This window comes from Anopheles moucheti, chromosome 3, assembly GCF_943734755.1.
Source record: "Anopheles moucheti chromosome 3, idAnoMoucSN_F20_07, whole genome shotgun sequence".
NCBI classification, from domain to species: Eukaryota; Metazoa; Arthropoda; class Insecta; order Diptera; family Culicidae; genus Anopheles; species Anopheles moucheti.
The window spans coordinates 71,105,543-71,123,008 of record NC_069141.1 but is presented as its reverse complement, the minus strand read 5'-3'; the positions used below and the strand labels follow the sequence as shown (position 1 = coordinate 71,123,008).

Genomic DNA, 17,466 nt, shown 5'->3' with positions numbered 1-17,466 from the left:
GAAATTAATGGAGTGGCAATCAACGTTTGCTTTGGAAATTATCGAGAAGGTTTAAAAGGTCATTCTAAATGAGGTATGGAATAAATTGGGTAATGACATGTTAAGTGCACTATAAAAGGGCGTTCGGATGTTCTTGGCGCACTAAGCAAGGTTTTTCATTTAGGAATAATCCTTCTATGAGGTGTTGTATTTTGATTTCATAAAAAAATTGAAGAAACGAGTAAGGTATGTACAAAAGAAGGCAACAGGTGAAGAAGGTGATAGTGTGAACAATCTCGTTAACTCGTCAGAACCCTGTCAGTCTTGCCATTGTGACTGTTTCTAGCTAACTCCTGGCACGGCTTAGAACACGTACGGTGTCGGCAGACCGGCGAGAGCCGTGTAAGGGCTGAGGGCAGGCAGACCGGCGGCGGTGTAGGCACTGTACGCTGGGAGTCCGGCAGCGGTGTATGCACTGTACGCTGGGAGTCCGGCAGCGGTGTACGCCAGAGCTGGAGCCGCCGGTGCTACGAAACGTGCCGCTGGAGCAGCAACGACGGCCGAAGCCGCCGCAACGACTGGAGCCGCCACGGCGTGGTTGACGGTGTGGGCGTTGTACGAGGTGGCGTACGGAGCAACAACTCCGGCCGCTGCAAGAGGCGCCGCAACCGGAACAACACCGGCGGAAGCCGAAGCGAACACGCACACAGCCAGACAGATCTGAGGAGGTTGGAAGATGGCACTCAAGCGTTAGAATGGGAGTTCAGCACCCTCGAGCCCAAGCCCGATGCTGCTCACTTACCACAATTTTGGCAGACATGATGCTTATTGGGTTGGGTTTGAGGAGAACTGATGTTCAAAAGGCGAAAGCTTGCTTTGTTAGATTGCGGTGAAGTAACTGATGCCACTGTTGAGGTTGAGGATGGTTTTTATACCCGGCGACCACCATGTCCAAAACCCCATTTGCATGCACAATTGTTGTTCAATTTCACTTGGCGACAGGCCACCACCGAAAGTCCACCACTCCAGCAATCCACCACGATAGTACGATGGGAATATTAATGTTGGAAGTTGGAATCGATCGGTATCAAAAGCGCATAATAAACGGTACTACGAATGGGTTGGCCAATCGTCACTTTGTTCGGACGTGATCATGCTAACGGTGTCATGTGCGATCGTACAGTTGCACAACATGCTCAAGAAGAGCCGCGATCTGACCTTGACGACACGGGTCCTTCCGAATCATTGGTTGCGCAGTCTTGCAAGTTGCCACAGGTGGACCGTCTGAAGGCTATGGAGTGCTCTCGATATAATCGTTGTTAGCATTTTAAAACGATTGCAATGGGAGTAGTTGTCAAGGATTTGATGGATCCTCCTACCCATCTGCCAGACTTAGAAGGGTATAAATACTGTGTGCATTCTTCGACAGTCAGTACAGTTGTTCTGCCAACCGAATACCAACCAAATCCTTCCACAATGTTTGCCAAAATCGTAAGTAAACTCAGCTTTTGAGGATGTTGAAGGATCTCTACCTATACGGTCCTTTAGCTTTAGGATGCTCGGTGACTTCAACTAATATTTCTTTTCCATAGATCCTGTTCTTCGGCCTGCTAGTCGCTGCTGCCTACAGCAAGCCCGTCTTTCCCCTGGCCTACTCGGCTCCTTACGTAGCGGCTCCTTCCGTTGCCGTTGCTTCTCCTCTGGCCACTCCATTTGCCACCGCTGCTTACACTGCTGCTCCTTACGCTGCGGCTTACACCGCTTCGCCCTACGCCTACAGTGCTTATCCTTACAGCGCTTACGGATCGTTGTTGCTGTAAAAGGCACCTTTTTCTGTCTGCTACACATCAAGAGTGATTTTGGTTATGTTTGAAAAATAAAAACAATATTGCAAGCACAAACTGTAGCATTCCTTATTTTGAAACATTTTGGAAGTAAAGTATGCAATTTGCATGACAAAACGAATGTATTAGGCTGCCATTATTGGCTGGTTGTGAATTTTTTTAATAGTAAATTAAGGTCACAAAGTCATTAATCAGCATTCATGAGTTATAGACATAGATAAAAGATAATAAATTTGAAGGGGATGTAATGACTTCACTTGGAGCATACTATAGTTTCAGGTTTACAGCTCATCAGTCAAGTTATTGTTGCTGTGTGCTGTCATCTTCATGATACCGAAATTAATATCTACAGTAGAATATTACACTTGGGCATTCACAGAACATTATCATGTATATTCGGTCAAGCTTGATATGTTTATTCTTTATTAAATTAGTTTTAAATCAATTAGAATTATTGGTACATTAATTGAAACTTTATTCCTAAAACGACTATTTTTCACAAGTTCGGATATTTAAAGAATAAACCCGGCGACGACCGAAACTGGGACTATATAGAACTTACATACTTCCAGTCAGCGGCGGATCAAACGGTAGGCGGAGTAGGCGGTCGCCTAGGGCCTTGCCGTGTTGGGGGCCCCAAAAAAATTTGTGCCGATTGTGCGATTTTTGAAAATTTTATAACAAAGTTAATTTATAGCAAAAAAAATTAATTTACAAGTTAGAAAATTGATCAAAAATATCTTCCTTGGTTATATAAAACATTTGTTTCTATGTGATAAATTAAATGCAGAGAAGAATATCGACTTTGTGACTTTAAAGTATAAACGAAATTGCACCAGGACCAGGACACTAATTTTCCCGTTGGTCGAGAAAAATTTCTTCGAAAACTACCTGTTTCCGAATGTATAATACCAGGAGAGCATCCACGGAAGAGGTAGCACCTAGTACAGCAATTTTGGTCGAAAACCGCCGAAAGGTATGCAATGTTTAAACACTAACTTTCCCGTTGGTCGTGAAAAATTTCTTCGAAAACTACCAGTTTCCGAATTTAAAGTACCAGGAGAGCATGCACGGAAGAGGTAGCTCCTGGTACTGCGCCGTAAGGTATGCAATGTTTATACACTAACTTTGCAACCAACTTGCAACGCAATGCGCCGTAAGGTATGCAATGTTTATACACTAACCTTGCAACCAACTTGCAATGCAAGTTTGGTGCATGCAAGAAACTTGCAGCAAGATGGCGCCCAACTTCGTACTTGCATGCAACAAACTTGCATGCAAGCTTGCATGCAAACTTGCATGCAAGTTCTTGCAAGCAAATTCTTGCATGCAAACTTGCATGCAAGTTTGTATGCAAGTTTGTATGCAAGTTTGCATGCAAGTTTGTATGCAAGAACTTGCATGCAAGAACTGCAAGCAAGTTTGTATGCAAGTTTGTATGCAAGTTTGTATGCAAGTTTGCATGCAAGTTTGTATGCAAGAACTTGCATGCAAGTTCTTGCATGCAAGGTCTTGTATGCAAGTTCTTGCATGCAAGTTCTTGTATGCAAGTTCTTGCATGCAAGTTCTTTCATGCAAACTTGCATACAAACTTGCATACAAACTTGCTTGCAGTTCTTGCATGCAAGTTCTTGCATACAAACTTGCATGCAAACTTGCATACAAACTTGCATACAAACTTGCATGCAAGTTTGCATGCAAGAATTTGCTTGCAAGAACTTGCATGCAAGTTTGCATGCAAGCTTGCATGCAAGTTTGTTGCATGCAAGTACGAAGTTGGGCGCCATCTTGCTGCAAGTTTCTTGCTTGCACCAAACTTGCATTGCAAGTTGGTTGCAAGGTTAGTGTATAAACATTGCATACCTTACGGTGCATTGCGTTGCAAGTTAGTTGCAAAGTTAGTGTATAAACATTGCATACCTTACGGCGCAGTACCAGGAGCTACTTCTTCCGTGCATGCTCTCCTGGTACTTTAAATTCGGAAACTGGTAGTTTTCGAAGAAATTTTTCACGACCGACGGGAAAGTTAGTGTTTAAACATTGCATACCTTTCGGCGGTTTTCGACCAAAATTGCTGTACTAGGTGCTACCTCTTCCGTGGATGCTCTCCTGGTATTATACATTCGGAAACTGGTAGTTTTTGAAACAGTTTTTTTCGGTGGTTTTCGAGCAAAATTGCTGTACTAGGTGCTACCTCTTCTGTGGTATGCTCTCCTGGTATCGGAAAGCTGAAAACAGCTGGTTTTGTATGGAATTTTGTACCAGCCGACGGAAAGTTTGAGCGAAATAAAGGATGCTTTCCGTTTCATCCATCTTCCTTACACTAGCGATCGCTCTCACGAATTTGTTAGTATGCAATGCAATAGTGATCGGCAAATTTATTCCACACTGCAGGTGTCACCTCTTGAAAAACATGCTTTCCTGGTTTCGCAAATCTGAAAACAATTGTGTTGTTCATCGCCTAAATCTTCAACATGAGCGAAACAGGTTTCTAAGAAATTTCTCTGATTGTTACCGTAAAGTAAACCGATGGAAAACTGCACCTTAGGCGAAAAATCGTAGCAGGCGCTGGACTAATCAGGAATCGTAAATGTACGTAAATCGTAGAAAATGTGATCCAAGTAGTGGCGTTATGGTTCTCCTTAGCGCATACAAACGTTTATATATAGAGTAGCTTACTAGGCCCGTTTACAGTGCTACGCAACAGAACTCTGAGATGTACGCAAGGGAGCTTTCTTTCCAAGACTTTGCTGGTGTTGTTACATCATGTTTGAAGTACATCTCCCTAACACCGATAATGCCGTAGCAAAATTATGGGCCCCCCTTGAAAAATTCCGCCCTGGGCCTCCAAGGGGATTGATCCTCCACTGCTTCCAGTACTCACATACGCCTCTGAGACTTTGTCCAAACCCCTGACAAAATCCTCATAGCCACCTGCGAGAGGAAGATGCTCAGAAGGATTGTTGATCTATGAGATCTATGTCGTACAGTCGGATTAGAATCGCCAGGCTCTGGTAGGCTGGTCACGTCATGAGAATGGTACCAGAAGAGCCAGTCATACACATGGACAGTGGAGGGGTGTTAGGCCCATAATGAGATGGAGACGAATAGATGAAGGCCGAGAGAATCAATAGGCAGACAACAGCGCTCGATGAACGAGGACTCCTGCAGCAGGCCAAGATAGCGAAGCTGCCGGATAAGTAAGTTAGTAAGAAAATATGTCCCGGAGGAGATAATACTCATCTTTACTCATTGTGAGCCATCATAGTACTTTATACAGTTGTCTCGTTTTTGTATGCCAAATTCTTGTTTCATCTAGAGAGTGATCAATAGATCTAGTATATCAGATACAGCTATAAGTATCCCTCTAGTCTACTCTATCCAGTTTGTTATTATTTATTACGCAGCCTATTAGCCACAATTAAAGATCTTCTTGGCAAATTGCAAAAGAGCAAGCAAAAAAGAGTTGTTTGTCTATCTCAGATGAAGCGCGAAATTACCTTTTCTTTCACTCAACTCATAAATAACATTGTATAACTAAACGGATAGAATTTGTATGAGGAATCCAGAAGAAATGTGTGTAATGCACAGCACGACATCCAACAAAAACGTTACAAATTAACAAACACCTCATATAAGTTTCATGGAATACAGATTGAACCGTTCATTTATTGGAGCAATAGCGCACCGCTTTGCCCTGCCCTTAGCTTCGAACGAAGGAAGTTGTGCCATTCGATTGCAGTCTATGGCACTGATTAGCTTAAGCACTACTTAATCACATGTTTGCCTTTAGGGGCCACCAACACACGCATCGATTGCACACACATACACACACACTCACACACGCACAGCCCGATTAGGCAACGACAGACCGATAGCGGAAGGTGGCGTGGAATGGAGCGGGTCGTACGAGCTTCGCAACTTTCGCCACCGGTGCAGCGGCCACCAGCTTAGCAGCGGGTGCTGCGGCCTCCACCGTCGGCAGTACGGCGGCCGGAGCAGCCGGTACCGGGACCGGAACCGGTACGGCCGTTGGAGGGTTGTAGACGACGGGCTGTGGGTAGAATACTGGCCCGGGTGCTGCAGGTAGAACGAAGGCGGGTGTATGATAGTGGAAGGCCGGAGCGGGAACCGGAGCAGGGACGGGAGCCGGAACAGCGAAGGGCACGAAACCGTTGTACGTCCGGGCGAACACCTGTGAACTTTGGGCCGTAACAACAGCAGGACCGATGGGAGTCAGCACATGTGGGTTGGCAGAAGCTACAGCGAGCATGCTGCAGACTGCAACGATGGACTGTAATGAACAGGATGAAGGAGAACTTGTTAAATGATTGAACTTGTGGAAGTCACTGTTAACGAGTTACTTACCAGCTTAGTAAGCATGGTTAGGCGGTGATTCTGTTTTGACTGCTGGCACGGGACAGTTGCTGCTTGATGGACGGTCAATTAGCGTGTAATGAGCCAATAATACCCGTATATCGAGTATTTATATGGCAGCACGATCGTTGTCCCACCAGAAATGTCCCCAAAAGCGTCCCACATCGGCCAGCTATCAGCTGCTACCCATCTGCCAAACCGATAACCGGAGTTCCCCCAAATTCCCCACTGGAGGAAGTCCGGCACCCACGATGGCACGATTTCAACCGCAGTGCGCCGACAAACGCTCCAAAACAAATCTATTCCACGCGGGTCCCCATATCCGGGCACGATCCTAAGTCTGCCCGATCGAACCAATCGAAGCACCATTGTGACATAATCGCGAGCTGGCATTGAAACGCTGGCTTATGCTAAACATGGTCGCATAATCGGCATCGACGGACCGGCGGTTTGCACGTGTTGTCCACCAAACAATTGCCCGCGGGTGTGGATTTTGGTGTTTTATTTCCGATGCGCAGACTTCAATTACGTCTGTTAGCTGTAATGAGCACATTCCGCGGTGGAACGCAATTTTGCACACAAAAAACGCCAACTCGTGAAGAGTTTGAATGAATATCCAGTTACTTTATTATACAGAGTTTCATTGTTTTCGTTTGCGATTTGTAAGGAAGCTTACGTATAGACGAGTTTCTTTAGCCTTTAGACAAGAACGAGCTAGACTCCCAGGGTATAACCTTGGAAATAGTCAACGGAATAGGATCGTGCTGCTGGTACTCTGTAGGCCGTGGGAATGCCGGAGTAGGAAACAGGAGTTACGGGGTAGACAGAGTACGATGTAATCGGAGTGTCCAAGTGTCTGGCGGTGGGCACAACTCCCGCACTGTAGGCCAACGGATACACGGCAGGCTGCGTATTAACTGAATTCTCTACAAGTCCAGCCGAGGCGCAGACGATAGCGAGGGCGACGATGAACTATGGGAATAAAGGAATGGTTTTGATCTCAAGAGTCCTTGAAGAGGCGTAATGAAAACACTGAACTTACCAGTTTGGCAAACATTTTGTTGTGCACTGCGCTGAGAAGGTGTTCCCGAGTATGATTGCTATATGATGAAGAACTGTTTGATGATGGTCCTTTTATACTGAGTTCTTGACGATGAGAATATCATGTGAGGAAATCCTGGAATTGCGGAGAATGTGTGAAGATTCCCAGAAGATATTCAAGACAGAATAAAACGAGTTCCTTGAGCGATAATGCGAGTCTAGTATAGAAAGATGCGGGTAATAGAGTCGAGGATGAATGACAGCTACGAAGCAACAGATGAATAAATCAAAATATAATTGGAATTGCTTTAAAGCTTGGACATGCAAACGATACATCTTTGTTTGTGTTTTGGAATGTGTGTGGGCTTTAATTTGTGGTTCTTCTTGGGAGTTATATTTGTATTTCAATGAAATATCGCCAGTTCGTTTTGTTGTGACTTTATTTTAAACTTTTGTTTAACAACTAAATGGCAATTATCATTCAATAATAATCATTTCTAATATAGACACATGCCTACAGCCAGAAACTAGAAGCACAAGAAATTGTGCGGATTATTTGATTCCGTTTTTAGATTGTTGTTGACATTTGGCTGTTTGGTTTCCTTCTTTTCGTACTTCTAATTATATTTGTGCTCTTTGTTGTTTGCGAATCAACAAAGAAAAACGAAACCAGATCAACGAAAACAGGGTACCGGCATTACATGCGGTTAAAGTAGATGTGTAGATCAAGCAGAAAAAGAAGTTTAGACGAGTACATAGATGGCTAAACCAGTTTGTCACTTCCTTTCGATTTCTAGCGTTATGAAATTGGATGTCCAAACGAGATCGATCGTATTTCAGGAATGTTCTTATATCAATCACGATGTCAAGAGAATAAGAACCGGGATAGTGGTTCGAATGTCCCAAAATACACTAGATCACATGAGATCTGGGACATCTAGAATATTGATGTTATTGCCACTGTTTTAAATAATATCTCTGCAGTTGGTTTGCTGAAGTGTATGCATGTCTTTCTAGAATTAAAATCACATTCACTGAGCGTTATTTCAAACATTCTAATATAGTTTTATTACTCAACAACAACGAAAAAACGTTCACCAGACTGATATTCGTAAGGAACTGTTGATGTCGCGGTAACGACAACGGATGCTACGTCCCTCATCACCACAGCTGGTACGCGGAGCGGGCAAGGAGCGGACTAGCGAACGCCCTAGCATACGGTGCAGCATATGGGGCAGCGTACGCCGCAGCAAACGGTGCTGCATAAGGAGCCGCAAACCCAGCAGCGTACGGCGCAGCATACGGTGCAGCGTACGGGGCGGCCAACGGAGCAGCCAGCGGTGCAGCAGCATAAGTGGCAGCCAGTGGTGCCGGAGCAGTATAAGCGAGCGGAGCGGCAACCTTAGCGACGGCCGGTGCGGCATAGGCTACGGCCGGTGCGGTGTACGCAAGCGGCGCAATTCCATTGTAGTTACGGGCGACAACCTGCGAGCTCTGGGCGGTGACGACGGCGGGTCCTGCGGCATACGCAACCGGGGCACCAGCCAAAAATCCTGGCTTGGCCGCAACACACGAGATGGCCAGAGCGGCGATGCAGATCTAAAGCAGAAGATGTGAATAACGGTCTTAGTACCCTTACAAATTCTTGCAAGACACGGTCAATCTTACGTACCAGTTTGGTGAACATTTTGGAATTGGTTTTGGTGGAGTTGTTGTTGGGCTGTGCTAAAGAAGAGGAGCTGCTAACTGATTGAAGCTTGCTTGCTGTGTGATCCTTGTAACGATCGGTTCTTCTTATATATGCGATTAAAATCGGTAAATGCACACCACCTCTTACGCACGCTGCCGCTAGTGGCAGGAGGATAACACTAGGACTCTCTTGCCAGTCCGAACACTAGTGCACGGCTCATCGTGACCACCTCGGTGCTCTTCTTCATCACTCATTTTGTCACCTGCAGCCGGGCAATAAAATACCCAAATAGCAACTAGTTCACTCGGACCAGCTGATTACGCGTGCCACATGGATGCACTTTGCGCCGGTTAATATGCAGATCACGTACCGCGCACCGTACAAGAAGCCGGATTACGGTTGATGGTGACGGTGGCGGCACGGGCAAGGTTGAATGGGGTTAGCGGTATTGGAAAGGAGGAGCAAATAGAGCAATAGAGCAAAAACATAGATGTAGGTTCGACCAAGCGGTAAATTATGGTCCCGCAGGGTTAACCGGGCGTATGTGCACGATTTAATGTGTCATCGATCGGTGGCGTTTATTTAGTGCACTGGTTCAAGGGCGCTCAATGGTGTGGTTAGTGTTGTTTTGAAGTAGCTCACTTCGGTGAACTGAACGATCGCATTTCGTCACGTTGGTGACGCCCTCATGATCACTGAAATTACAACACCTGTGGATATAATTTTTTAATGCATCTTATCTTTTTCAGTTCCAATTATTATTATCATCTCTTCTTTCCGGCTATTCAAATCTCCAACGACGGTTGTGATAATTCATCAAAAGTTTTTTAGTCAAAATTGGAATATATTATGAAGAAACTAATACTAATTCACCGTTACCGCCGACCCTGATCTTCGATCTCTAGAGAGTGATCGATACTGTCTCTAATTAAAATTGATGGTACTATCGCTAGACAACGGAAGATATATTTCAATGTTTTTTTCATTACTTGTTATGTTCTTTTCATGGGTAGCCAAAAAAGATGAGGAGTTAGGGACTTTGGGGCTGGTGCCACTGCTGATGAAACCATCAATGTTGTTCTTGCCTCGTTTGGTTTGGTAGAGGAGGTTTGGTGTTCAGGACGAAATTTTTCCGTGGTCCTGTCTTGTGCAGACCGGCTACGCAACTTCAACCGAATCATATATTCTATTTCTTGAACGGGATTTTCGACCAAGCTTGACCATCCATCGAATAGAAACCATGCTTGTTTTCACTTCCGTAATATTCACCAGCTATTGCCATTACGATACTCGTGGTGTGGTATTGTTTTCTCTCACCGATTGAACCGTGAAAATGTCCAGCCTACGTGTTTCGGAACAGTATTGTGGTGGAGTATTGTGTTTAGTATTTCGATTGTCACAGTTTGCAAGCCGGTAATTATGTTATAACCGACACAATCTGTCAGTGTACTGCGACATAGCTAGCAGTGTCATAGAATATGAATAAAATTATATTGCAATCTTTAGAACTCTCTTTTCCTTTTGATATTACAACCTCATGGTTCTTGGAATACTATTTCTGTCTTTCTTGATTATTACTTAATCGAAGCTGGATTGTAGGTCCAGCTTATGTCCACCCATCCCAAACTGTCCAAACACTTCATCATATCCCCTTGTAGAATACTGTTCCAACTACATTGTTGTAATCTCGGCAACACCGCTGAACCGCCGCTGTGCCGCCCCTACCTATATCTTAAATTTATTATTTCTCGCATCAAAACTATAACATTGCGCAACGGTCACTCCTATTACAGAGTACTTAACCGCTAAAATTGTTTTACCGAAGCTATCAAGGAACTGCATCAGAATTAATCAATAAAAGCAATGATTGCAATCACACCATAATCCATATCGGACTCAAGTTGCAGCTGATCGTGGCATTTTTTTGTGCAAACCTTTTTCCACGTATGCCAAACGATTAGTATTCCAACAGCTGATGGGCACCCTTGGCAACAGTTTGGTACTTTCTTCGGCGTTTTGAAGTGTGAAGAAGGTAACAGTCCCGGCGGGTGGTTCGTGCGCGACATTGCAAGGACAAGGCGTGAACTGTGGATTTGCATCTCGTTGAAATGCAGCCATTGAGCCGATGGTGGAGTAAACATTCGAAAGAGTGGATTTGGACACAAAAGTAAGGATTTGTGGAGGATATTGCATGAAGCAGTGGTGGCAAATGACGTTTGAGAGAAACCCGACTCTATCGTGTGGAAGTATATAAAAGATATGACAACTTGAAGGTAGATATCAGTCGACTCATCTCCTATCCTATCGAGTACATCGCAGCTTTACAGCTACACAAATCACTAATCAACCATCAACATGTTCTCCAAAGTGGTAATATTCTAATCTACTCCATTCTGTAAGAACATGAACCTTATCTGAAACGATTTCTTTTTTTTTGTATTTGCTCAGATGATCGTCGCCCTGTTGACTGTGGTTGCCATTGCCAGTGCCAAGCCAGGTGGTCTGCTACCAGCTGCTCCGTTTGCCTATACCGCTGCGGCTCCTCTGGCCTACTCAGCGCCGTTGACGGTCGCCCCAGCAGCTGTTCCAGCCGTCGCGTATACTGCTGGATACGCTAATGTGGGAGATTCGGCCGTTGTCACATCACACAATTCGCAAGTCATTAATCCGGCCTATGCCGCCTATACGGCCGCACCTTACGTGTCCGCTTATGCGGCGGCTCCCGCGCTGGCTTCTCCATTTGCGTACAGTGCACCTTTTGCGGCTAAGTACGTTCTGTAAATAGGTTACGAACTTGTGCTTTAATATTTCAAACAAATAAATACAAACGAATGCCATTCTCCGTGGCAAAAAAAGTTGCAATATTTTATTTTACAATAACTTTTGCTCGAATTTTTCAATTTTGCTCGAAAACCACCGGAAAACTGCGTCAAAAACTACCAGTTTCTGAATGTATAGTACCAGGAGAGCATCCACGGAAGAGGTAGCACCTGATACAGCAATTTTGCTCGAAAACTACCGATAAACTGCGTCAAAAACTACCAGTTTCCAAATGTATCGTACCAGGAGAGCATCCACAGAAGAGGTAGCACCTAGTAAAGCAATTTTTCTCGAAAATCACCGAAAAACTGCTTCAAAAACCACCATTCTTCGAATGTTTAGTACCAGCAGAGCATACCACGGAAGAGGTAGCACCTAGTACAGCAATTTTGCTCGAAAACCACCGAAAAACTGCTTCAAAAACTACCAGTTTTCAAACGTTTAGTACCAGGAGAGCATACCACGGAAGAGGTAGCACCTAGTACAGCAATTTTTCTGGAAAACCACCGAAAAACTGCTTCAAAAACTACCAATTTTCGAATGTTTAGTACCAGGAGAGCATACCACGGAAAAGGTAGCACCTAGTACAGCAATTTTGCTCGAAAATCACCGATAAACTGCTTCAAAAACTACCAGTTTTCGAATGTTTAGTACCAGGAGAGCAAACCACGGAAGAGGTAGCACCTAGTACAGCAATTTTGCTCGAAAACCACCGAAAAACTGCTCCAAAAACTTCCAGTTTTCGAATGTTTAGTACCAGGAGAGCATACCACGGAAGAGGTAGCACCTAGTACAGCAATTTTGCTCGAAAACCACCGATAAACTGCTCCAAAAACTACCAGCTTTCGAATGTTTAGTACCAGGAGAGCATACCACGGAAGAGGTAGCACCTAGTACAGCAATTTTGCTCGAAAACCACCGATAAACTGCTCCAAAAACTACCAGCTTTCGAATGTTTAGTACCAGGAGAGCATACCACGGAAGAGGTAGCACCTAGTACAGCAATTTTGCTCGAAAACCACTGAAACACTGCTTCAAAAACTACCAGCTTTCGAATGTTTTGAACCAGGAGAGCAAACCACGGAAGAGGTAGCACCTAGTACAACAATTTTTCTGGAAAACCACCGAAAAACTGCTCCAAAAACTACCAGTTTTCGAATGTTTAGTACCAGGAGAGCATACCACGGAAAAGGTAGCACCTACTACAGCAATTTTGCTCGAAAACCACCGAGAAACTGCTCCAAAAACTACCAGCTTTCGAATGTTTAGTACCAGGAGAGCAAACCACGGAAGAGGTAGCACCTAGTACAGCAATTTTGCTCGAAAAGCACCGAAAAACTGCTTCAAAAACTACCAGTTTTCGAATGTTTAGTACCAGGAGAGCATACCACGGAAGAGGTAGCACCTAGTACAGCAATTTTGCTCGAAAATCACCGATAAACTGCTTCAAAAACTACCAGTTTTCGGATGTTTAGAACCAGGAGAGCATACCACGGAAAAGGTAGCACCTAGTACAGCAATTTTGCTCGAAAACCACCGAAAAACTGCGTTGAAACCTACCAGTTTTCGAATGTTTAGTACCAGGAAACAAACCACGGAAAAGGTAGCACCTAGTACAGCAATTTTCCTGGAAAACCACCAAAAAACTGCGTTGATAACTTTCAGTTTTCGAATGTTTAGTACCAGGAGAGCATACCACGGAAGAGGTAGCACGTAGTACAGCAATTTTGCTCGAAAATCACCGAAAAATTGCGTTGAAAACTTTCAGTTTTCGAATGTTTAGTACCAGGAGAGCAAACCACGGAAGAGGTAGCACCTAGTACAGCAATTTTGCTCGAAAACCACTGAAAAACTGCTTCAAAAACTACCAGTTTTCGAATGTTTAATAACAGGAGAGCATACCACGGAAGAGGTAGCACCTAGTACAGCTATTTTGCTCGAAAACCACCGAAAAACTGCTTCAAAAACTACCAGCTTTCGAATGTTTAGTACCAGGAGAGCATACCACGGAAGAGGTAGCACCTAGTACAGCAATTTTGCTCGAAAAGCACCGAAAAACTGCTTCAAAAACTACCAGCTTTCGAATGTTTAGTACCAGGAGAGCATACCACGGAAGAGGTAGCACCTAGTACAGCAATTTTGCTCGAAAAGCACCGAAAAATTGCTTCAAAAACTACCAGTTTTCGAATGTTTAGTACCAGGAGAGCATACCACGGAAGAGGTAGCACCTAGTACAGCAATTTTGCTCGAAAACCACCGAAAAACTGCTCCAAAAACTTCCAGTTTTCGAATGTTTAGTACCAGGAGAGCATACCACGGAAGAGGTAGCACCTAGTACAGCAATTTTGCTCGAAAACCACCGATAAACTGCTCCAAAAACTACCAGCTTTCGAATGTTTAGTACCAGGAGAGCATACCACGGAAGAGGTAGCACCTAGTACAGCAATTTTGCTCGAAAAGCACCGATAAACTGCTTCAAAAACTACCAGTTTTCGAATGTTTAGTACCAGAAGAGCATACCACGGAAGAGGTAGCACCTAGTACAGCAATTTTGCTCGAAAACCACCGATAAACTGCTTCAAAAACTACCAGTTTTCGGATGTTTAGAACCAGGAGAGCATACCACGGAAAAGGTAGAACCTACTACAGCAATTTTGCTCGAAACCACCGAAAAACTGCGTCGAAAACTACCAGTTTCCGAATGTATAGTACCAGGAGAGCATACCACGGAAGAGGTAGCACCTAGTACAGAAATTTTGCTCGGAAACCACCGAGAAACTGCTTCAAAAACTACCAATTTTCGAATGTTTAGTACCAGGAGAGCATACCACGGAAAAGGTAGCACCTAGTACAGCAATTTTGCTCGAAAATCACCGATAAACTGCTTCAAAAACTACCAGTTTTCGAATGTTTAGTACCAGGAGAGCAAACCACGGAAAAGGTAGCACCTAGTACAGCAATTTTGCTCGAAAACCACCGAAAAACTGCGTTGAAAACTTTCAGTTTTCGAATGTTTAGTACCAGGAGAACATACCACGGAAGAGGTAGCACCTAGTACAGCAATTTTGCTCGAAAAGCACCGAAAAACTGCTTCAAAAACTACCAGTTTTCGAATGTTTAGTACCAGCAGAGCATACCACGGAAGAGGTAGCACCTAGTACAGCAATTTTGCCCGCCTAAAGGTATGCAATGTTTATACACTATATTTGCAACTAACTTTCCGCCGTAAGGTATGCAATGTTTGAACAATAACTTTTCATACAAACCAGCTGTTTTCAGATTTCCGATACCAGGAGAGCATGTTGTTCAAGAGGTAACATCTTCCATCCCCCTCCCCTCCTTCCCCCAACAAGATGGCGGCCAAGATGGCGGCCAAGATGGTGTACAAGATGGCGGACAAGATGGCGGACAAGATGGCGGCCAAGATGGCGGACAAGATGGCGGACACAAGATGGCGGACAAGATGGCGGCCAAGATGGCGGCCAAGATGGCGGCCAAGATGGCGGCCAAGATGGCGGCCAAGATGGCGGCCAAGATGGCGGCCAAGATGGCGGCCAAGATGGCGGCCAAGATGGCGGCCAAGATGGCGGACAAGATGGCGGACACAAGATGGAGCACAAGATGGCGGACAAGATGGCGGCCAAGATGGCGGACACAAGATGGCGGACAAGATGGCGGACAAGATGGCTCACAAGATGGCGGACACAAGATGGCGGACACAAAATGGCGGACAAGATGGCGGACAAGATGGCGGCCTAGATGGCGGACAAGATGGCGGACAAGATGGCGGACAAGATGGCGGCCAAGATGGCGGCCAAGATGGCGGACAAGATGGCGGTCAAGATGGCGGACAAGATGGCGGACAAGATGGCGGCCAAGATGGCGGACAAGATGGCGGACAAGATGGCGGACACAAGATGGCGGACAAGATGGCGGCCAAGATGGCGGACACAAGATGGCGGCCAAGATGGCGGACAAGATGGCGGCCAAGATGGCGGACAAGATGGCGGCCAAGATGGCGGACAAGATGGCGGCCTAGATGGCGGACAAGATGGCGGCCAAGATGGCGGACAAGATGGCGGACACAAGATGGCGGACACAAAATGGCGGACAAGATGGCGGACAAGATGGCGGCCTAGATGGCGGACAAGATGGCGGACAAGATGGCGGACAAGATGGCGGCCAAGATGGCGGCCAAGATGGCGGACAAGATGGCGGTCAAGATGGCGGAGAAGATGGCGGACAAGATGGCGGCCAAGATGGCGGACAAGATGGCGGACAAGATGGCGGACACAAGATGGCGGACAAGATGGCGGCCAAGATGGCGGACACAAGATGGCGGACAAGATGGCGGACAAGATGGCGGACACAAGATGGCGGACAAGATGGCGGCCAAGATGGCGGACAAGATGGCGGACAAGATGGCGGCCAAGATGGCGGCCAAGATGGCGGCCAAGATGGCGGACAAGATGGCGGACAAGATAGCGGCCAAGATGGCGGCCAAGATGGCGGACAAGATGGCGGACAAGATGGCGGACAAGATGGCGGACAAGATGGCGGACAAGATGGCGGACAAGATGGCGGACAAGATGGCGGCCAAGATGGCGGACAAGATGGCGGACAAGATGGCGGCCAAGATGGCGGCCAAGATGGCGGCCAAGATGGCGGACAAGATGGCGGACAAGATGGTGCACAAGATGGCGAACACAAGATGGCGGCCAAGATGGCGAACAAGATGGCGGACAAGATGGCGAACAAGATGGCGGACAATATGGTGGACAAGATGGCGGACACAAGATGGCGTACAAGATGGCGGCCAAGATGGCGGCCAAAATGGCGGCCAAGATGGCGGCCAAGATGGCGGCCAAGATGGCGGCCTAGATGGCGGCCAAGATGGCAGCCAAGATGGCGGCCAAGATGGCGGACAAGAAGGTGGACAAGATGGCGGACACAAGATGGTGGACAAGATGGCGGCCTAGATGGCGGACAAGATGGCGGCCAAGATGGCGGACAAGATGGCGGACAAGATGGCGGCCAAGATGGCGGACAAGATGGCGGCCAAGATGGCGGACAAGATGGCGGACACAAGATGGCGGCCAAGATGGCGGACAAGATGGCGTACAATTTGGCGGACACAAGATGGCGGCCAAGATGGCGGACAAGATGGCGGACAAGATGGCGGACAAGATGGCGGACACAAGATGGCGGCCAAGATGGCGGACAAGATGGCGGACAAGATGGCGGACAAGATGGCGGACACAAGATGGCGGACAAGATGGCGGCCAAGATGGTGGCCAAGATGGCGGACAAGATGGCGGACACAAGATGGCGGCCAAGATGGCGGCAAAGATGGCGGACAAGATGGCGGACACAAGATGGCGGCCAAGATGGCGGCCAAGATGGCGGCCAAGATGGCGGCCAAGATGGCGGCCAAGATGGCGGCCAAGATGGCGGCCAAGATGGCGGACAAGATGGCGGACAAGATGGCGGACAAGATGGCGGACAAGATGGCGGACAAGATGGCGGACAAGATGGCGGCCAAGATGGTGTACAAGATGGCGGACAAGATGGCGGACAAGATGGCGGCCAAGATGGCGGACAAGATGGCGGACACAAGATGGCGGACAAGATGGCGGCCAAGATGGCGGCCAAGATGGCGGCCAAGATGGCGGCCAAGATGGCGGCCAAGATGGCGGCCAAGATGGCGGCCAAGAT

General features: G+C 46.4%; 3 protein-coding genes across 3 annotated transcripts; 1 reads left to right on the top strand and 2 right to left on the bottom strand.

The window, feature by feature from the left end:
* Window positions 1–342: 342 nt before the first annotated feature.
* Window positions 343–8,928, bottom strand: LOC128302974 (calphotin-like). Its single transcript, XM_053039825.1, has 5 exons — window positions 8,914–8,928; window positions 8,419–8,840; window positions 5,696–6,025; window positions 782–803; window positions 343–699 (listed from the first exon to the last, which is right to left on the bottom strand). The coding sequence occupies exons 1-5, from the start codon at window positions 8,926–8,928 to the stop codon at window positions 343–345; spliced, it is 1,146 nt and encodes a 381-aa protein (XP_052895785.1).
* LOC128302272 (uncharacterized) lies at window positions 5,680–7,257 on the bottom strand. Its single transcript, XM_053039058.1, has 2 exons — window positions 7,243–7,257; window positions 5,680–6,117 (listed from the first exon to the last, which is right to left on the bottom strand). Exons 1-2 carry the CDS (start codon window positions 7,255–7,257, stop codon window positions 5,680–5,682), a joined length of 453 nt encoding a protein of 150 aa, XP_052895018.1.
* A 2,358-nt stretch (window positions 8,929–11,286) lies between the features above and the next one.
* LOC128304969 (cuticle protein 67-like) lies at window positions 11,287–11,712 on the top strand. The gene is made up of 2 exons (XM_053042224.1): window positions 11,287–11,301; window positions 11,380–11,712. The coding sequence occupies exons 1-2, from the start codon at window positions 11,287–11,289 to the stop codon at window positions 11,710–11,712; spliced, it is 348 nt and encodes a 115-aa protein (XP_052898184.1).
* The last annotated feature ends 5,754 nt before the right edge of the window (window positions 11,713–17,466 follow it).